A 21,450-nucleotide genomic window follows, 5' to 3' on the forward strand; every position below is an offset into this window, starting at 1 on the left:
AAAAACGATGCTCGGCTTGTTTCAGCCTTTCGCCTGTGCTGTTGGTGTCCTCGTTTAGTTAATGTTACAATCATGAATCAAATATAATAAATTAATAAATAAATACATGCGATCAATACAGATATGAAAAAAATAATGGGAGATGATTAAATTAACAGAAACCAAGGTGGTGATTTGTAAACAAAACATTAAGTGTTCTGTATGGTGACTGCCACGTTTACAGCAGGGACCACCCATCCTTGATTATATCAGCGATACAGTGGTATCGATTAAGTCCTGATTTAATCAATGCACACATTCTTCCACGTAAGCGCGCTCACGTCAACGCCCCCTCCCCCTTTGAGCCGGTTTGCAGTCAGCCGCGCGCGGATTCAGTCAAGCTGTCCTAGCGAGAGGAGGTGTTGACCGACCGCAGCAGGTTTTCCGAAGGAAACCTGAAAATCTAAGTTCCACGGCAGAGGACAGTAACGCCGAGCAGTAATTTTTTTATCCGACGGTTCAGCGGTGTTGGATTTAAGGCGACGCGGCCGAGGATATAAAGTAAACCGCGGAGGGAGAGCGCCCGAAGTGAGCCCGAGGATCACAGCTAATGCTAACCTAGCCAGCCTTGGCTAAATAATTACACGGAAGCTGGTGTAATTTTTAATTGTCGCTTGCTTTGGCGTAGCCTGTGTGGTTGTAGAGTAGATAGCGTGGGGTAATTTGTTAAGTTATGTGTTCGATTTAATTTTATTATCGAGGTGTTTTTGCTTTTACATGTTAGGCCACACGCGACTGGTGTTCACCTAGCAAGATTAGCCACAATAGCCGGGGAGGTTACGCCGGCTCTGTGCTTCTTAGGGCAGCTGATAACTGCTAAAGATAGTTCGCTTTCAAAGCTACTTCACATCAGGAGGTATCGGTGTTTTTAAGTGAGCTTTCACTTGATACTGTCTAAGCCTTGTGCTTCGCAATGCTGAAACAACAGCAGCAACCCGGATCCGGCGGGAGAAAGGCGTCTAACGGGACATCGGGCCCTGCCGGTATGTCTTCTCCAGTCAGCGGGATCAACAACGCCAACAGGGCACCGGCTGGAAGGTAAGGGGGCTGGGATTTTTCTTTCAGGACAGTCCGGGGATTGTCCCGTGACTCAAAGGCCTACCGGTTAAAGCGCTGTTTCCCAGTGGGCGTAACCCCAAAAATAGAGCTTACCTAGAAGCCAATGGGATTCACTCTTCTTAGATTGGCATCAAATGTGGACCAATCAGCACGCTCGAATCGAACCTCAACCGAATCAGCGAAGTGGCGAAAGCTAGGAGTAGCAAATCAGCATAGAGGTGATACAAAGTTTATTTGGCCTGTTTTTGGTTGAGAAGGGGCGAAAGAGAGGGGAGGGAGAAACTGTTTACATGTATAACCTCACGTCCCAAATGCTTAATAAAAACGCCTGATACAGTGGCTGTGTTAACATTACACAGTTGTTATGACCAGTACGAGGTCGCGTGTGCTGCTGATTTGTGAGATGAGCGCGTTTACTGAAGTCTTATTAGCTCCGTCTTTGTTTTGTAACCGAGCATGTAGCAAGCATTGATACGAGCCACAGTGGCCATTCATGATGGAGTTACGTTTAGCATGCAGATTGGTCTACATCACCCTTTCATGGCTTTTCCAGTCGTATATCAAACGTTTTTTGGGCAGAAATGTGTTTTTATTTTTCGATTTAGACTTCCTGTTTTCTATTTTAAGGACGCATATAAAAAAAAAAGATTCTAACTAAACTGACATACGTTATTTATGTCTAATTATATTTTATTTATATCAACAGTTATTATAGGGCAAATTGGATTACGAATATTACAGAGAAACCAACCAATATCCTTTCAGCAAGCAGGCAGTGAGAGTTGGGAGAAAGATCCTCCCTTTAAACAGAAGGAAACCTACAGAAACTTGCATAGCCAGGCCCAGGGGAGGGTCGACCATCTGCCTCAACTGGTTGGGGTGAGGGGAAAAGGGAGAGGGCAGGGAAATCAACAAACAGTGTGGTAATAAACACTAGGGAGAAACTTGAAGCTCTAGAGCCAGACATACCTGCAGTGAGGTGAAGGGGGGGGGGGCTTAATCTGTAAACAAGTATTATTTCTTTAAACAATTTCTATGTTCGGATGCCAGTGTTTTTCCTTTAAGTCACACAGTTAGAGTGCGTGGATTGAGAGTAAATTAACTGTGGAGCTTTTCTGGTGAGCAGGAATGACATAAGAACTTGTCCTGCCACTCTGGGTAACTCTGTCTGCTTCTCGAATAACCAAATTTTTCTAGTGTATGATGTGGACTGTGACACTGACTCCTCAGACTTTGAAAACAAGTTCTTCTCCTTCTGAACAGCAAAACTTTTCTGTTTTGTTTTTCAGGAATCGATCTTCTGCAAAGCCATCATTCCAGTCATCTCCTGTAAGTATCCTGATCCAGAAAACTGCAAATACACACTACATTTTTAAAATATTATTGGGAGGGAAAATATATGTCGATACTGGGTAAATTTATATAAATTATTATAAATTATTAAATTTTACTCATTTAGAAGCATCGCTGATGTAAAACACATTTTATAGGGCAATGTATTAAGCCCTTTGCCTGTGGAGTCAGATATGCGTATGACCTGTATTTGGTAAAGTCCTCCTCTGTAAAAGGGCCATTGAAAGGTTTATCTACAGCTGCTCTTCGCTCACCTGTGGCTGATTGCATTAGCTGGTCTTTACTATGCCTGATCCTATCCCCAAAGTTACTCTGTTATGACCAGTCATCAGATTGGGGTTAAAACTGCGTGTGCGGTTATGTGATTGTACACAAGACTGTGGAGGTTGGTTAATTTCTGATATGGCAGATATAAAGGATCAAAAGTGAAAGTAAAGGCAGTTGAGTAAGAGTGAAATTAAAGAGTCAAGCTGTCCAGTCAGTGCAAGAACACACAAAGAACTGATTACATTTTTTGAAAAACGCAACCAGGAAATAAGTCATTGGTTAGACACTGGCAGCTTCTAAAAGTGGAAAGATATTGAAATCAATATAAATGTTGGCGTTTTTGAGGCATTTGAAAAGAGGTTTTACCCTTGCCTGGTGGATTGTTCGTCGTGTAAAGTAGCCGAGGTGGCCAGATGTTGAGTCGCGGTTCGACTCTAACTTTAAATCTAGTGACAAGTCTGGAGTACATTAGGATTTCTACTCCCCATCATGTATAAAAAAAAAAAGAAAAAAAAAAGTCTGTTATATGGCACGGGACGTCACCTTTAGCATAACCTGTGCAGAAAGAAGATTTTTACCTTATGCTGCTCTGGACTAGTTGCAGGATTTACACGCGGATATAGTCAGAAGACGGTTTAAGCTGATGATGTAACAGGCATAGCTGCCGGGTCGGACTTAAAAAGCCAAGTTATGACGGATTAACTTAAGACCAGGAATAAGCACTTCTTGGTGCAAAGGGCCTCTGAGGGTTAATGGTTAACTCTGTTCTAGTTTGTCAGCGTCAGCCCGCGTTAATTTAAATCTATTGCGTCTTTGTAAAGCTTTGTTTTGAAAATCCTTATGTTTCCCCATGTGTAGGTGTTTGAGGGTGTCTATAACAATGCCAGAATGCTTCATTTCCTCACAGCTGTTGTGGTGAGTCATTTGGCTGGTTGTTGTTTTCTTCAGACCATGTTGTTATTATTATCATTATTATTTATTTTGTAAACAATAGTCTTGGAGGTAAACTTTTACCTACTGTAAAGGCACTCTTTATTTCATGGTGGGATCTGTACACTGGTTAAATTTGTTTCACTTTTCTTTTTTTTTTTTTTACTGCAATATGCAGTTTTTCCACAAATAATATAGCAGTTATTGATTTAATACTGATATAAACACTTCTCTGGTTAGCTATAGTTTTTAAAGACTGTCTTGTCTCTCTCAGGGGTCCACATGTGACGTAAGAGTGAAGAATGGCAGTGCATTTGAGGGCATATTTAAGACTCTCAGTTCTAAGGTAAGAAGCTCAGGTCACACAGGCATGCACATCAGTTTGCCGCCTTATTCGGGCAGTGCAAATAATCCTGTCAGTGATGGTCAACTTTTCTGTGGTTGTTTAATACTTGCTGAGCGCTGAGTGCTTTCTCAATGTCCTTAGTGCGAGTTGGCTGTGGATGCTGTACACAAACGCAATGAAGAGGAAGGCTCAACATCAGCTCCGCCACGGAGGGAGGACATCACCGACACCATGATCTTCAGCCCCTCAGACCTGGTCACAATGATCTGCAGAGACGTCGACCTCAACTACGCCACCAGAGGTATGAAGACGCACGCGTGCCGAGGGTCAGGTCAGGGCAGGCTCTGGGTTTCTGCGATGTGGTTAAAAGAATGTAAACGTGGCAGTTCTTCATTCAGTGTGAATGGCTGCAGATGTGATGGGGAAACTATTTCAGATTTATCCACCTTGTTTTGACGTCTTCTTGTGTTTGATTTTTCAGACACCTTCACGGACACAGCCATCAGTTCCAGCCGCATCAATGGAGAACATAAAGAGAAGGTTTTGCAGAGATGGGACGGAGGCGACAGCAACGGAGAGAGTTACGATTTGGAAACTGATACAGTAAGTTTCCCACACTCTTGTCAAGTTTCTGTGTATGCAGACTGTTACTTATTATTAACTCTTGCGCTGATTCCTTTACTACCCCATTAATCTCCCTTCTTTTTTTTGTCTCTTCAGTCTAACGGCTGGGATGCCAACGAGATGTTCCGTTACAATGAAGTGAAATATGGTGTCACATCAACGTATGATTCCAGCCTCTCAATGTACACGTAAGTTACTGCAGCAGTTGGTAAAATACGCCAAAAACATTCCCTTAACTAGTCAGTAAGGTTATAAGTATCAGTATTTTTACTGTAGGACACACATCTGACACAAACATGCACATTAAGACAGTTTTTATTTCTCCCACCACGCAGTGTACCGCTGGAGAGGGGCAACTCTGAGAACTATCGGCAGAGGGAGGCACGCGCCGCCCGCCTGGCCCAAGAGATTGAGTCAAGCCCACAGTACCGCAGTCGCGTCAACCTGGAAAACGATGAGGGCAGAACTGAGGAGGACAAGTTCAGCGCCGTGGCGCGGGACGGCAACGATCGAGAGAGGGGCCGTGAGAGCCCACGTGACAAAGAGCGGGAAAGGGGACGAGACAGTCCAGGAGCCAGCAACAGGTGAGAGGAGGTTTATTCTGAAATGCTTGTCAGGAACATAGATGGAAGGGTTTTACTTATTTTAGGTGTTCACCCACTTTCGTCCAGCTTTTTTTGTGGGGGGTACCAACTTAAAGCTAAAGAGTAAAGTTTGAAACGCGTTTGCTCCCCTCTTTTCTCCACCAGGGAGGGCAAGTACATTCCATTACCTCAGCGTCAAAGAGAGATGAACCGGGAACGAGCCGAGAGAGGCTCTGGCGGGCCTCCATCTCACAATCGCCTGAGTGGAGGTTACCGCTCCACCCCTCCATCCTCCTCGTCCCCAAAACCCCCTCTGCCCTCTGCAGCTGGGCCCCAGCCCGGTGTCACCCCCTCGGAGAGAAGCAGCCCTCTGTCAGGTCGTGTCGGTGCCTACGCCCCTCACCACCCACAGGGAAACGCCAGCCCGAGTCCAGGCTCCGGCCCAGCCAGCCCCTACACGCCTGCCTCACCTGGCGGCCCATCATCCAGTTCAGCTTCCGCTTCAACTGCCCCGTCCCCAGCCAGCCCGCCCGCTCCACACGGACACACAGTTCCTCATTCCCACTCACTCCCGCACTCACTGTCCGACGCTAGCAGATCGGTTAATGGAGGTGAGTGTGTGAACGTTTATCAGGATCGACTTCACAGCTGTAGCATCTGTGCCTGTCGCTAAAGCAGAAGTTTCTGTGCTTTCAGTTGCTGCCAGGACATCTCCTAAAGCCCAAAGACCTCCACAGTCAAGCCGGACAAGCCGCACTCAGAACTCTCACGCTCAGTCCACAGGTACAGTGACGTTCTGGTCACCTCCCATGTTAATTATGAAATTCAATCAAACTAACTTCACTTTCAATTTTCTTACAGCTACTCGTTCCCCAAAATCAGGCTCTTCCCAGGACACACCTTACTTGGACACATCTTCTGTCTCGCTGCCTGCTCAGAAGACATCAGGCCCCGCCCCGCTCTTCCCTGTAGATGGTACAGTCTCACCTAATGTTTGTTTTCATAGAACAGTTTTAAAACAAAAGTTAAAGCACGAGGCTCTTAACAGTATGCATCAGCTTGGAATTAAAAATTCTGCAACTAACTGGATCATTGTGCCGTTTTCACAGTGAATGAGATCCTCGGTGCAGCTGCAAAGGAACGCTCCGGCGAGAGCCCGAGCACAACAGAGGAAAGCAAGACAAGTAAAGGTATTTAAGTTTGGTGCTGGCTAAATGCTGGAAATGAGCTTTTTGCCTAGTTGTACACCCTTTGTGTTGTTGTTTGAAGTTCTCAAAACTCTTTTCTCTTCCACCAGCGCCGTCGGTTCAGCAGAGGTCGCACATTGAGGAACTGCGGAAATTTGGCAAAGAGTTCAGGGTAAGAGTGTTTTGGCGACATGTGAAATGAGAAAATCCGTCACCAGTCACAAGGCTGCGTCCTGACATCAGTGATGTCAGACCTCCCTCCAACATCACTCCCATCTTAATCATATTGTGATGATCAACATTAGCAGATAACGCTCAATGCTAGTCATCCATCTCAGTCTTTACAGTGTCACTGACCAGTAAAAGCTTTTATTCACATTTAATGAACTGCCACAGTAACAAAGTAAAAAGGAAACAATGTAGTATCAAATTATTTACAACATTGGTGTCAGCCCAGCACTTCACAGGCAGTACATGTCTAAAATAAAAGGCACATAAGATTACAATACTCGATTGTTATTAAATGTGACTGAGCTGAAAATTGGTGAAATTATGACATCAGGCTGCTGCAGAGCCTCGGATTAATCTGTTATGACTAAGATTCTTTTGTTTCACGGTCTCCTCTTCCACCTTTTCTTAGCCAAAGTACTCCTCATTTGGAAACTATTATGACCTATTATAGCGGGATTGCTAATCAACACGTTTTATATTCTTGTTTCTCTGTGAACTTAGATTAAAGCTCAGTAGTTATAACAGGCTCCTCAGTTGTGAGGCTTTGCTGTCATATCTGATAGTAAATGAATTATTTTGTGATTTGTAGGATGAAACAAACAATTTTGCTTTTAAAGACCAACTGCTGATCCCTCAACTCCTTTTTATCTTCCAGCTCCCACCCAGCGGCGCTAACGCCAGCTCTCCCAGTTCTCCGGCAGCAGGGGCGACCCCTCCTGCTGTAAGCGAGGTCAGCCAGCCCAGCGCAGCCAACCCCGCGCCATCAGACGCTCATCCTCCATCAGAGTCTAAACCTCAGCCTGCAGCTCCCAGTCCTTCCCAGACCCAGCCTTCGCCGGCCGTCTCCGAGGACCCCTCCAAGGACACTGCAGCTACACTGGGCACCACAACAGCTGCCGCCACGACGCCCCTCTCAGACAGGCAGTCACCAGCCACCCCTCAGCCTGCCAGGACCCCAGGAAGTGAGGAGGTCAGGTCCGAGGCAGCAGAGAGGACAGAAGGCGTAGCAGAGTGAGTTTAAATAAAAAGACTAAAGATTTCTGACTGTGAACTCGGTGATTTATTTTAAAAACTCAGTTTATTGCAGTCATCATAATTTATAACAACTATTTTCTCTTTTGCAGCCAAGTAAAGAAATCAACCTTAAACCCAAATGCTAAAGAGTTCAATCCTATCAAACCTCAGATGCCTATGGTAAGACACTTGAATCTGTTAAGTCATTAAAGCTTAAAAAAAAAACCCACACACACAGAAATTAAGATATTGTTTCATATATTGAATATATTTATTTACCCCTGATGTGTTTCTGACAGACGAAGCCCAACACTGCGCCCACCCCACCTCGGCCAACTCCTCAGAGCCCCGTGGTGCTGCAGCACCCAGGAGGACAGGGGCCGCTCTACAACCCCCAACCCTACCTCTCCTCCTACATCTCACAGATCCACTCTGTGCCGGTATGCAAGCCAAAAATAAATAAACATGGTCACTTAAGGCGTCTTTCTCTAAATGTCGTGCTTAACACCTTCTACAAATATCTTGCTGGCATTTGAAACATGCCAATAAAATGCTAAATATTCATGTGGAACTGTAATCAGATACTGTTTGCAGTTTTTCTTTTCACATTAAAGCCACAGTTCTTGTGCTCACCTGTTGACCTTTTTGTCTTTCAGCCCCCACAAATGTACCAGTACACCATGTCTGCAGTGAGCCAGGGAAAATACCCCAGAGCAAAAGGTAAATGCAGCGTGTGCTTTTTATATTGTTTCCCACATATTTAAAATGAATTTCCTGTCAGCACTTGTCACAGGGTTGACTTTCAGCTCCAGAGAAAGTGCTGACTGTTACCTCAATGTTAACCTTGAGTTACGATGCGCTGTGTAACACAGAGCCGTCATGCTTTAAACTTGCAGACTGCTGTAAAGTGCAACTTCTGTTTGAGCTGCTTTATGAAAATAACCGATTTAAAGAAGGGGAAACACTTAAATCAGAGACGACTGAACTCTGGAATCTGCAGTGAGGAAGGGGAAAGATGGTGTTTTTGTCCTCCATGTTTCTGTTCTCTTGATGATTGGCTCCTCTCATCAGGCTCAGTCGTGGCTCAGCGCTCTGACCATGGTTCTTCAGCACCCCCCATGCTGCAAGCTGCATCAGCTGCTGGGGCCCCGCTGGTAGCGTCCCCCTACCCTCAGTCCTACCTTCAGTACAACCCTCAGCAGTATGGCCAGCAGCAGGTCATCCAGGCCATGACACCCTACCCTGGACAGGTAGCACGTCTACCCTCCAAACACATTCTGTAGTCGGGGTTTTACATTATTTCTCATTCAGCAGAATAACACCTTTTCTTTCTCTTCTCCGTCCTCTAAAGCCCATGTACTCAATGCTGCAAGGTGGAGCCAGGATGATAGGTCAAGGTGGGGGTCCCCACCCACAAGCCCTCGGTCCACCAGGAGGGCCCCAGTTCTCTGCGCAGGGAGATGGACCTCAAGGCCCACAACAGGGCATCTACGGTGAGTGGAGATGGATGTGGACGAGAAAATATCCAAGTGATGCGAATCGATTGATTTGTAGATAAGGAGTCGACCCTGACGTGAATTTTCTCCTTCCTCTGCAGCTCCACAGTCATTCTCCCATCACACAGGCGCAGTTCATCAGCCTCAGCCCTCCAGTACACCAACAGGCAATCAGCCCCCACCCCAGCACACTGCACCTAGCCCTGGACAGGTAAGGTACCCCTGAAAAGGAGAAGGGATCGTCCACCTGGTCTGTGCAGTGTGGGCTGCTCATTACTGCTTTATGTCAACAACTTTGACACACCGTTACATTTCCAGACTGGATTGTGTGAAATATAATTGGAATGAATTCTGAACATGTCTGTGAAGGTTCTCAGTCATCCAGGTCATCGTAGTCTAAGGCGCTTGGAAAGAAAAGCGTCTGGACTTCTTTAAGTTGCCGTGAACAACCATTTTTGAACAGAGGCGGTGGCTTACGACACCAACCGTCTGCCATCTATAATACAGTTTTGAGATCCCTTCCCAGACGCCTTAGCGCCCACTCACATGCTGGGCCTTTTGACCTCAGGAAATCACATGATAGGGTGGGGCTAGGTTTCAGTGAGCTCATCCAAAACCTTGGCTGATTGTGACCTACACCCTTTTTCACACCTTGGCTCGTGTGATTAGGGTAATCATTGTCCCTCTTGGGGGAACACTTCCATAGTGCTTTAATCTGGGACTCTCTACCATTTGACCCTAGAACTGAAGAAGCTTCTCAGATGAGAGGTGAAACGTCTTCAAGCTCCTTAGAGAGTGAATTCTGAAATTAAGCAGCACTATCAGGTTGATTTTTGGTGATCTATTTAGATATGTTGACTTAATAATAATAAGCTGAAAAGCATAGCATTTGTTCTAATCTCACTTTTGGAGAAGGAACATGTGCACCCTTTCCTTCTCTACAGCTTTATTTTTATGGCCCTTGATGAATTTTCACACCTTGATGTGTCTTTCAGAACGCCCAGTCGGGCCCACAGCCCCAGTCCTTGTACCACTCAGGCCCCTTGTCGGCACCCACCCCACCCAACATGCCGCCAGGCCACACGTCTCCACAGGGTTCTTACTCCATTCCGGGGTACAGCATCCATGGCCACCAGGGCATCCCACCCACCTACCCCCTTGGACAGATAGCACAGGTATGGGCTCCATTTTCCTGTTCTCCCCCTTCTATCAGCAGGTGGTGTTTTAACTTCTGATCTAAACCGTGTCCACTGATCTTGTTGTCCCCCAGGCTCACGTTCAAGGAGCCATTTCGGGTCCCCACCACTCGGGGAGCCATGGTCAGCCCCAAATAGTGATGTTGCAGCCTCAGCAGGGCCCTGGCGCAGTGCCCCAGCACCCCCAACACGGACCTCAGCAGGGAGCACACCAACACTTCTACATCCAGCAAGGTATCAGACACAACCCCTCCCTCAGATTTCCCTTTACGGGTCAAACAAAGGTGTCGTTTGAAGCGTGGGCTTTACAGGCTCTGTCTTATTTTTGTTTACCTCCCACAGCGATGCAGGTCCAGACACACCCCGCTTCCTTCCATCCGCCTGGAAACTAAAACATCTCTGCAACCTCCCAGATTGTTCTCCCCCTCTCCCACTCCCCGTCTGCTGGATGAGAGGCCCAGAATGAACCCAACTCATTTAAAACAAAGAAACTGACAGGATCACATGGAGCAGAGAAGAAATCAGAAACCTCGCAGCACCTTACGCTTCTTCAGTACAAACCTCTGTGTCCGTGCGGCACTAGGAGGAGCTTTTTAATGCTAACGATGAAGGTGACAGAGGACGGCAGCAGCGCCTGACCCCTGGTGCTGTCCCGCTCTTCTCCCCGACTTTTTTTAATTTACCCTATTCAGAGACACGAGGCACCTTACTGGGAGGACCAGCCGCGGAGAGAAAAACAGCAGCAGACTCTTTATCTTCCAGAATTGTTTTTTTTAGCCTTGTACTACGACACAAATGAGAAACGGACTGTCGCAGGATTCTCATGAATACAGGAAAGGAGGGATTTGAAGACGAGATGAGGACTTTTTAGCAATTTTTTTCCTCTTTTTTTTTTTTTTTAAACTCTATCCAGTAGTTACAAACCGCCCCCTTTCCCCTTCTTTTCCCCTTGTAGGAAAATCTAATTAAAAAACAAAAAAATGGACAAGACAAAAAAAATTAAAAAATAAACAATGACCAAAAAATAAAGTTTTCAACTCAACTACAAAGCGTTTAATTTATTGTATTGTTAATTATGTTTTCGTCTGGAGCATTACAGTTTGCCTTCTCACTTCAGGAGTTAACGACCATAATGAGGCATGCCAATTTATTTTTCATTATCCTTTAGCAAAAGCACATTTAATTTGAGGCTGGAGCGTTTGCCATTACGTCAGGTTGAACAAAACAAAGCAAATTACCTCCCGGAGGATGCTCGGCATTCATTTCACTTTCTCATTAGCTTGGATTCGTTCTGCTCACAGGAGCAAATCTGTTGATTTAAAACGGTCACTAGGGGGACCCCTGCTTATACGCTAGCCTCCGTGCCAACATCACGAGGCACTCTGTCCTTGTTCTGGCAGAGAGGACTCTTTAGGTTAGTAGGACACTCTGCTTCTGCGTCCCCTTCAGGCGACTATGACAACATACTGTGGCTCAGTGACAGCTCTCTAAATCAATGTACTACTGAGCGCACCAGCTAACTCTACGTCAGTGTGTCAGTGCGCATGGCCCAGTTTCCCCCTTGCCGCGGCGGTCCGGGACACGCTCTGTCAGCACGGCGGGGTCGCAGCAACCTTCCTCAGTGTGACAGCGCGTAGAGCTGCTCGGCGCTGCGCTCCAGTCGCTCCCGGTACTCCAGGTTGGCGTAGTTGCCTTCGGGGACCCCCTGCAATCCGTAGAGGAGACCCCAACAGCAGCACGCAATCACCGCGGTGCTGTCGCTGTCACCTGGATAAGAGAGATGAGCAGTTAGTGTGCGTGATAATGCATCACTGACACTTATCATTTATCTTTGCGGCCATCTTAATAGTGACTACTGATTTTTTTAAAATTATTATTATAAATAATGACCATCCATATATCACTAGACTGGCTTCTTTGGTGGGGATTAATATTGTTGCCTCACAGACAGAAGGTCCCAAGTTCAAACCCACCATTTAACCAAGGCCTTTCTGTGTGGGGGTTAGAGGTTCTCTCCCACAATCCAAAGAAAACAAAGAGTGAGGTTAGGTTAATTGGTGATCCTGTCCAGGGTGTACTTCTGGTTTGTTTTTTCTCTTTTTTTAAACAAAGACACTCCAGATTTTTTCACTCACACAGTTTGTCTCACACCTTGTTGCATAATTATTGAGAAGCCAAACAACTGGCAGCTTAATCTTCATGCCTTACTTTATCAGCTGACATCAAGCTGTCCGTTTAATGTCTGATTTACTTCTTTAGTCTTGTTCTATGTTCACAAAGTTGCTACTTTCCTTAAAACAGGGACCAGTATTGGGTGCAATTGCAGTACAATTGTCTCTAATGTAACACATTTGCATTCCTGAGTTCAGAAATTACATTGTTTCTAATTTTAAAAAAAGTTATATAATTATCTGCACTTAGACAGAAACTGTGCTTAAGCAACAACCAGTTGAACTCAGTTTACATGGGAGAGAAATTTCCAGGGAGTTTAAAAGATTTCTTTGAAGTTGTACAAAAGGTTACATTGTTCCTTCAGCTGGTCTCTTTAGGGGTCACCACAGCTGATCAGCACCCTTCTCTGTTACACCAACCCTCTGCAGGTCCTCCTCCACTACATCCATGAACCCTGAGGTCTGCCTCCTTTCCTCTGCCTGGCAGCTCCAAATACAACATCTTTTATCCACTTTCTATCATGTCTCCTCGTCTTCTTCCTCTGTCAGAGGATACACCAAATACCTTCTTGGTAGTTCCCTGTAGTTACATTATTTAGCAATTAGGTGAAAGTGCGTCTCAAGTGATGCTGTTAGTTTAATAACTTACTTTGTACAGGGATTTAATAATCCATTGCTTAAAAAAAACAAAACACCTTTTTCTAAGTGACTGTGTGTAAATGTTTGAAATGAGAGGAATGCTGGCTAATCTATAAACATGATGGTTACCAGAGTCGTTATCAATCTAAACCAAAGATTGAAGTCTGCTTTTTCTTTTTGCCAAACTAAAGCTGAGTTTGTGTTAAGATAATTAAAAGCAGATATTTTAGGTAAAGGTTTTACATTTAGTGCAAGACTGCACTCACAGCTTATACTACACTACACCAGTGAGACCTCTGACCTCCATGGAAGGCGGCCCTGCTCATCAGCTCTTCCCAGTCTGAACCTGCGCCCAGCAAGGCGTCCAGTGCTATCATTGGAGCATCATGGCCGCTGCGTCCGGCCCAACCTGACAAGCTGAAGCTCTTATAGGCTTCGTCTCTTTCAGCAGGGCCATAAGAAGCAGGCCAAATCACAGGGCCCACACCGTGAGCGAGGCCCCTCAGATCCAGGTACCTGTGGACAGAGGAAAGGGGGGTTCACAGCATCTACACGGTCTACCTGTGTCATTCTCTCTCTGTTAAAATGAAAAAAATAAAACACAATGCAGTCATGTCATATGACTGTTACTACAAAAAGATCTGTTTTTTATTACCTTTAGACAAAATCAAAATATATTTCTGTGTCCAGTCTGAAATAGACTTTTTTAGCTACTACTACCATTTAATCACTAGCTTGCTTTTAGGGTCATTCCATCTTAAATCATCAAAATGTTATTTTATTTTTTAAAATTCTCAATCATTTTTGATTTGCCAGATTTAAAATGTGAACATACGTAATAATAATCGCAGTGAATTTCTTTAGCTTCATATATGTAATATAAAAATAAAATGTATCAAAAACATGTCTGATAATTGGCTAATTTAAATATTCAAAAAATAACGCCGTCCTGTAAAGTCCCATATTTGAGCACACTTTTAAAATAACATTGCAAAATACAACTAGCGCTAATGTCTTAATATATAAATATATATATTAAAGAATGCTTTAATATGAAAATGTTTGTCACAAAATGTGTTAGTCATTAAAAAAATGATTTTTAGATAGCTAATCCAAATATTGTGGCGTTTCCAGATGGTACTCTGAACATCAGTGTAGGATTTTCATATATATTGCAATAATTGCAGGATTCACTCTGGGGTTTCTCAGTTATAATTAGAGTACCATCTGGAAACATTTTGCTTTTCTTGTACAACTTATCAGTTTTTCTGTTCGGTATGAAAGTTGAAGGAAAATTGAGTTTTCTTACTTTTTGTGATTAAGAATTTCATGTTAAAAAGTATTCTGCATGTTTTAATTTGCGTTTGTCCCTAGTTTTCTTTTGCAATGTGATTTTCTTTATTAGTGTATGCTCAAATATTGGACTTTACAGGATGGCTGTACCCCCAATGTAATCACTATTTAGCCAACCAAGTCCGTAAGTTTATTTCCCAAAATAACAAACTCTTCCTTTATATCACATTATCTCATTCAAGCATATATGACATCAAGTTACCAGAAATATAAAAGGCACTTAAATGTTTTTCTCCCAATTTCGTACATTTACCTGAATATAGTGTTTTGCACTTACATTGATCTTTGTCAGGCTGTAATACTTTGGGATAAAAATTACATTTGTTCTGCTTAAGTAAACCTGACCGGTGACATTTTAGTACAATTTCATGTCATCGTCTGTTAACCTTGACGCTGAAATAGGTTAATAGAACTTGCTGATGCTGGAAACTTTAATCTGAATTCAACATGACAGCCTAACGAGGCTCAATTTCAGCAGCCCATACCATTGCCACTTGTCACAGAAGTAGCCCCAGTCTCTCTCGGTCTCCTCCACGGCATAGTCTCGACCTTGAACGAAGTTCTTTGCTATTGGGCAGGCTTCGTTTATCAGGCCCAGACCCCAAGTTGTGATTGGCCTGCGCTGGACGGCGTATGAAGTGAAAAGGGCTGACGCGACAGCTCCCAGGAAGCCCGTGGGGTGAGGATGGGTCATTCTGCCTGTCTCGACAGCAACCGCCACCAATGACAACAGCTGGTCGGGCTTTGGATACCTGATGGGGATGAAATATTAAAGACCTTATCAGTATTTATTATGGAAGATAATATCTATCACCTGGGAATTTTAATCTGAAATATTCAGAGTCAAGTTTTCTCGTTGACTTGCACAGAGAACTTCTGAGCATCATCATTCTGAGTTAGTATGGTGCAGATAAATAACTGAAGCTGTTATTCTTCTAATAATTAAATTATCAGTATTTGTTGAGAGCTAAAAGAGCTAGTAAATTATTTGTTGTTAAAATGCTAATAGTAGATATTTTTCACTTATTCTGTGTTTTTATATAATTCCGAAGAAAAACTATTTCAATTGGAGTGAACTGCAGATCACCTTCAAACCACCTTCCTAATATTAAATAACAGTTTTATTTTAGTAGATTTGTCTCAACTGCATTAACTCTCATGACTGATTTTTGTTTCTTGCCCCCCGGGGGTATCCTGAAAGAGAGATCTTAAACTTAAAATAAGTAAAGTATACATATATTAAATAATGCTCCTTGTTTATGCTACATGTAGATGAGCAGAATAGCGTGAGATCACCTATGTGACCTCCTCTTCTATGCAGGAGACAAAAACCCCACAAAGAAGTCAAAAACTCCACAGGAAACCTTCACCTTTGAAAGTCATGTGAGTTGCATAAGAAGGGCAACACTTTGTACCTCAAAAACAGATAAACAGAGTCCAAGAGAAAAATATTACTCTCAGCCAATGTGGACTATTATAACTGATGACTTGGATCTGGACCTGGGATGATTATTGTCTTTGGGTGGTTGTAACGTTGAGGATATTAAACTTATTTCTTGTATAATGTGAAACAAATAAAAATGGATTTACCTTTTACATTATAATACTAGACTTTGTGCTTTGTAAAATAATTTAAGGATCAAAAATAAAACTAGTAACACAGAAATAATTCTGTCCTCATCTGTATTGCATTTAGCACAAAGATGGTTCTCAGTTTAGATGTTGGTTAGTTTGCTGATTATCTTTCTAATAGAATTAAAATAGTCTCCAAAAGACTTCAGGTCAAGTCCTTTTGCCATTTGTTACAGGTGTTCCACAAGGATCTATTCTTAGACCTCTTTTATTTGCCCTGTACACAAATAGTACTCACTGCCACCCAAAACTGTAATGTCAATTTTTATGCAGATGACACTATTATATATGCCACTGTCTCTTCCTTTGCATTACAAATCTACAGTTTGCTATTGATACATTTCAAAATTATCTTATTAAACATAAGCTTGTTTATGAATTAGATAAAAACAAGGGTATGGGATACCACAGGCCATATTCAAACTTTTCTTAGTCTTTAAACTGTTAATTACTTTGCATACTTAGGACCCTGGTTGGATGCTAGACTCGCTTTTAAGACCCATGTGGAACACCTGTTAAGAAAATTAAAGACAAAGATGAGCTTTTTATAGATAAACAAATCTTGTTTCTCATTCACTAGTGAGAAAAATCACTGTATACTTAACTATTTTATCTGTACTTATACAATTATGTATTAACTATACACAATTATGGTGATATTGTGGTGATATTGTTTATATATACACTCATATATGTTATCATGGGTCATTCTTTTCTTAGTCAAAATTGTATCTTTTATGGAAAAAGTGACATGAACCTTTGCTATATCTCTTGTTCACACAGAACTTGGAAAAAACTGGATTTAAATATGTTGCTGTTGATAAATAGAAGAAGTTTCAAAAGAAAGAAAAAAAATACAATTTCTGCTTTGATTGGAATATTTTAATGGTTTTATAAATGATCTCCAACTACACTGCATGAGCTTTTCTTCATTTATGAGCATGCACAATTTATCCTTGTCTTATGTTTCTGTGCATTTTTTATATGTGGGTTTTGTACACAACTCTCACTCGAATAAGAGTTCTAAATAAGAATACCTAATTAACCAAATTTAATAATAAAGTTAATAAAAAATAATAATAATAATAATAATTTGGGACGACTTTCACTCACTTTTTTATTAAAAAACTGCTCCGAGAACACAGCAAAACACTCTCTCAGAAAAAGCACGACTCAGACTCAGTTCATGATTAAGATGTACTGCATCTGCTCAAGAAAGCCATATTTCAGAATTATTGCCAATTAAAAAGTAATAACCAAACCCACTGCGGACTCAGGGAAAAAACAAACAACATGAAGATTGAAAAGCAAGAGCTTTTTACCTCAGGCCAATGCACATGGACCTCATGGCTGCTCCACAGCCTGTCCCGTCAGGGTTATATGCCACTCTGTATCCCCCTTCCTCCCCAGGCTTTAGTTGGGAAACCCCTGAAAGAATAAAGAGTTAGCCCTATATTGCCTCAATAAACAGATGTTAAATGACTTCAAAATGATGTTTTACCCAGAATGCTCGAAGGCCCTGGTTTCCTGCCCTCCATGTCCTTCATGGCTTCCACATAACGAGCAGCCACCTCATGCATGAGCTCCTCCCCAGTCTTTCCTGTTAGGATGACACACGTTGTTCAAACTGCAGACTTTAAAGAGGTAACTGATCTGTTAACAGGACTGCCTGGTTTGCCGTATCCCACTAAAGGTCAAGTTGAATTTCTGCCTCTTTTTCCCCACTTGTGTAGCACCTAATAGAGCGCTAAATCAAGGCAAGACTGGAAATTAGATTTGACCTTTTTTTGTGGAGCTCTTGAAGAGGCGTGAACAGCGGCTGTAAGGTCAATCCAATCAGCTCCTCGATTCCAACAAGATGTGCAACAGAGGAAAAACCAAGTAGAACAAAATGTTTTAATGTGGCTTTGGACTCGCCTGTTGCTAGTCCTTCAGCTGTAGCCAGATGCAGAACTGTGTCGTCACTCACGGGCCAGTCAGGGAGCTCAGCCTTGATGTTCTTTAGGCCACCGAGTTCCTGGAGCTCCTGCATGGACAGAGAGGATGATGATAAACACTCCTTTCTTAAGAACTCCCTTCTAAGTCATCATCAATAAAAACTACATGTACCTCATAAATTAGATGACACCTTCATCTTTATGCATGAGAAAAAATAGGACCCCTGGATGGAATTGCTTTGCAGGTGCAGTACTGACCTGGTGAATAGCTGGTCCTGATTCATTGTACTCCCACAGCTGGTTCCTGTAGCCCAAAGCATCACCAACTCCACTCAGCAACATGGCTGCCTTGTAGAGCTCAAGTGTAGCAGATCTGCTGGGGCTGAAAAGATCACTGTTACCCTGTTGAACTTTGCAAAGATCACTTAAAATGCACTAAAGGGCACAGACGGACAACCCAATCAGCTCATAGTGCTTTTAACTTTACGTTAAATAAAGAAAACTCATTGGCGAAGTCAATGAGCTAAAGTCTTGAGCTACTCCTCATTTCTTTGTGTTTTTCTTCTAAGGAGCTTGACTGCCAGTTTTTAAGTGGTCTCATGGAATAGTTTTTCAGACTTTCTGAAGTCTTCTAAAGTTTTGCTTTGAACACTGGAGGCTTTTCACTCATTTTTTTTTTTTTGCTTGTTGTCTAAATCCTTAGGCTAATTTTTACTAGCATCCTGCTGGAACAAACAAATAATATGATTTTTTTTTCTTTAGTTAATTTTATGAAAAATGCCAGTGATAACACAGTTTTATAGGCTTAAAATGATATTTTTGCACAAATTAGTTGATTTCCAATTAACCATCAGCTGGCATCTCTCAGCCCAGAGTACAGTGTGTCCTTAAAAATATCTACAGCATATGAACAGTACCTGGGGAAAAAAGGAAAAAGAAAAAAGCAGCTTCATTTTTCAGCATCCCAAACACACACTATCAGTCATGGATTGGCCTCCCCAGCAGCTGGATCTCAACATTACTTTAGAGGGATCATCTTGACAGAGAACAAAAACAAAAGGCAGCTAACATCATAAAATAAAAAAAATATAAAACAGAGCTTCAAATGTCCTTTAAGAAGCCCGGAGAACTATTCCGAAAGGTCTGCTTGCCTAAGAGAGTTCAGGCTGTGTTGAAGTATAAATGTGGTCATAGCAAATATTGACTTACAACCTGGTTGGAATTGTACCAACTCTGTTTTTGTCTTATACACTGCACTCTATTGAAGTTGGCACATTTTTCAACAAATCTCCCATTTTTCTAGCAAAATATAAAGAAATGAGTGGTGGCTCAAGACTTCTGCACAGTAATTTACATTTACATTTTAAAAAACAATAATCACTGATAACATTTAACCCTTAAAGAATAGCTCTGAATTAAAAATGTGCTTTATAGGAGAAATGCGCTGTTGTGTCAAAGCAGTCATTCTTCTAAGTTACTATGAGGCTAATTTACAGTTACTTGACATAAGTATAGTACTAGCCTATGTAGTGCTGTTAGTAAACATACACTGTAACTATAAATATCCAAATATGTCAACGTTCATTGTACTTTCAGCGTAAATCGTAAAAACAGTGTCTCTAGATGTCATGATATGTCACATATAAACAGTATCACGTGTGAAGAGAGTTGATCTAACAGGACAGGTCAATTACAGAGAAACCCGATTCAAATAACACAGGAAGTCCTCCCTCCGTGCAGCTGCAGCCTCACCGGTCCATTGCAGCGTGTCGTTCCCACAAACGATCCTCAGGAGGCGGTTACACGCGTCCAGTTAACACCGCGGCTGCACACGGGCCCTGCTTGGTTGTTGCAAGCTGCAGCTCAGACCCAGCTCAAAAAGACCCGGAAAAAGCAGCGTTCATTCAGAAAAGTTATGGTAACAACTACTTTTCAAACCACAGCCAACAGCCGGACTCGCGTGAAAACGTGCGGGCTAAAAAAAGACACAGAGGCGAACCAAGTTTAGCTCTCCAGCTGGCAAGATGGGGACAAATGTTTAACAGCAGGATCTCTGACGAGTTCCCAAGCACCGACCACACACACACACACATCATTTCTGTGTGTGGAAATCTGAAGGTGATGGATTTTTATGGTCAGTAAATGTCAGGGGGATTTTTTTCTGGACTAAACCTGACTGTTTGGTATTTTCTTCATACAGACATTTCTCCTTGATCAAGTTTCTTCCTTGTCCATGCTTCACATTTGCACCAAAGTGGTGTTTGCATAACTTTACTGACAACCAGACACCACCCTCAGCTCCACCTCAGCATAGGAATAAGTGTAATATGTAGAGGTGGATCGAGCCAAATACTGATAGTATTTATACCAGTGCTGATATCGATACTGGCCCAATAGGATCGATACTTAGCTTCTATATAGCGCTTTTCTACTCTTCTGGAGCACTTAAAGCGCTTTATACAACATGCCCCATCACCCATTCATACTAGTGCTTTTAATTGCTTTCCACCCATCATTCACTCACATTCGTACCCTGATGGATGTATTAGAGAGCAACTTGGAGTTAGTATCTTGCCTAAGGACATTTGGGATGGCATGATCGAACCACAGACCTTTTGATCAGTAGGTGACCCACTCTAGCTCCTGACTGCCACCCCAATGTCTGAACCATTTCATGTTGACTGTCTTGTCTATTTTATTTATAGCATATACAGCACATTTAATCTACAGAAGCTGACCCAAGGTGCTTTAGAGAGAGGCACATTTACATTTCAGAGCTCCAAAAAAAGCCAGTTTCAATATACATGATAAACTGAAAGGTGTGTTTTGTTAATTATTGTGGAAAGTAAAAATCACAGTCACATCACAGTGGTCACTAAAATGTGCTCAGAATTAGGGAAAGTGATGATGATTCATTTCATAAATCATGACATGCTGCTATCCCCCACATAAGCTGCTTTTATAGGTTAAAAGTATCAATATTGGTATCAGCAATACTGGCCCTGTATTTACTTGGTGTCGGATCAATACCAAAATTTGCAGTATTGCACAGCACTAGATGGGTGGCCTGATGTGAGCAGATGTTTGTAGCATCTCTGTCCTGTGAGCTGCATCAGAAAATCAGTTTGTATCCAGCTTTGTGACATTAACTGATCTCACAGTTATATATATCTTTATATATATATATATATATATATATATATATATATATATATATATATATATATATATATATACATACATGGAGAGAGAGAGAATCAGAAACTGCTTTTAAAACAAAACCTTCAAGACACTTCATCACTTCACTGAAGATAAACAGCACACATAAACTGTGGAAACAAAGAAAAGAGTTCCTGAATATCCATTACAAGAACAATAAAAGTTTGGAGAGC

General features: G+C 42.5%; 2 protein-coding genes across 2 annotated transcripts; one reads left to right on the forward strand and one right to left on the reverse strand.

Annotated features, from left to right (window-relative positions):
- The first annotated feature begins 338 nt into the window (after positions 1–338).
- Positions 339–11,368, forward strand: LOC116327635 (ataxin-2-like protein). The gene is made up of 23 exons (XM_031749268.2): positions 339–1,077; positions 2,388–2,427; positions 3,577–3,633; positions 3,923–3,994; positions 4,136–4,295; positions 4,476–4,597; positions 4,715–4,806; positions 4,954–5,202; positions 5,368–5,813; positions 5,899–5,985; positions 6,064–6,177; positions 6,312–6,392; positions 6,500–6,561; positions 7,276–7,631; positions 7,745–7,814; positions 7,934–8,074; positions 8,291–8,354; positions 8,706–8,884; positions 8,986–9,127; positions 9,232–9,341; positions 10,126–10,305; positions 10,401–10,560; positions 10,669–11,368. The coding sequence occupies exons 1-23, from the start codon at positions 953–955 to the stop codon at positions 10,716–10,718; spliced, it is 3,159 nt and encodes a 1,052-aa protein (XP_031605128.1). The 5' UTR covers positions 339–952; the 3' UTR covers positions 10,719–11,368.
- Positions 11,212–20,307, reverse strand: adprh (ADP-ribosylarginine hydrolase). Its single transcript, XM_031749278.2, has 8 exons — positions 19,811–20,307; positions 18,317–18,440; positions 18,039–18,147; positions 17,623–17,721; positions 17,444–17,549; positions 14,975–15,241; positions 13,438–13,652; positions 11,212–12,093 (listed from the first exon to the last, which is right to left on the reverse strand). Exons 1-8 carry the CDS (start codon positions 19,816–19,818, stop codon positions 11,945–11,947), a joined length of 1,077 nt encoding a protein of 358 aa, XP_031605138.1. The 5' UTR covers positions 19,819–20,307; the 3' UTR covers positions 11,212–11,944.
- Between the last annotated feature and the right edge of the window lie 1,143 nt (positions 20,308–21,450).

Source organism: Oreochromis aureus, linkage group 8 (assembly GCF_013358895.1).
Source record: "Oreochromis aureus strain Israel breed Guangdong linkage group 8, ZZ_aureus, whole genome shotgun sequence".
NCBI classification, from domain to species: Eukaryota; Metazoa; Chordata; class Actinopteri; order Cichliformes; family Cichlidae; genus Oreochromis; species Oreochromis aureus.

Excerpts from the sequence above, each read along its gene's own strand:
- LOC116327635 (XM_031749268.2), top strand. The coding sequence starts at position 953 with ATGCTGAAACAACAGCAGCAACCCGGATCCGGCGGGAGAAAGGCGTCT. Across the intron at positions 6,178-6,311 it reads CCCGCTCTTCCCTGTAGATG|TGAATGAGATCCTCGGTGCA; the intron begins GTACAGTCTCAC and ends CCGTTTTCACAG. Across the intron at positions 7,815-7,933 it reads TCAAACCTCAGATGCCTATG|ACGAAGCCCAACACTGCGCC; the intron begins GTAAGACACTTG and ends TGTTTCTGACAG.
- adprh (XM_031749278.2), bottom strand. Across the intron at positions 17,722-18,038 it reads AGCTGAAGGACTAGCAACAG|GAAAGACTGGGGAGGAGCTC; the intron begins GCGAGTCCAAAG and ends TCATCCTAACAG. Across the intron at positions 15,242-17,443 it reads TCCATGTGCATTGGCCTGAG|GTATCCAAAGCCCGACCAGC; the intron begins GTAAAAAGCTCT and ends CATCCCCATCAG.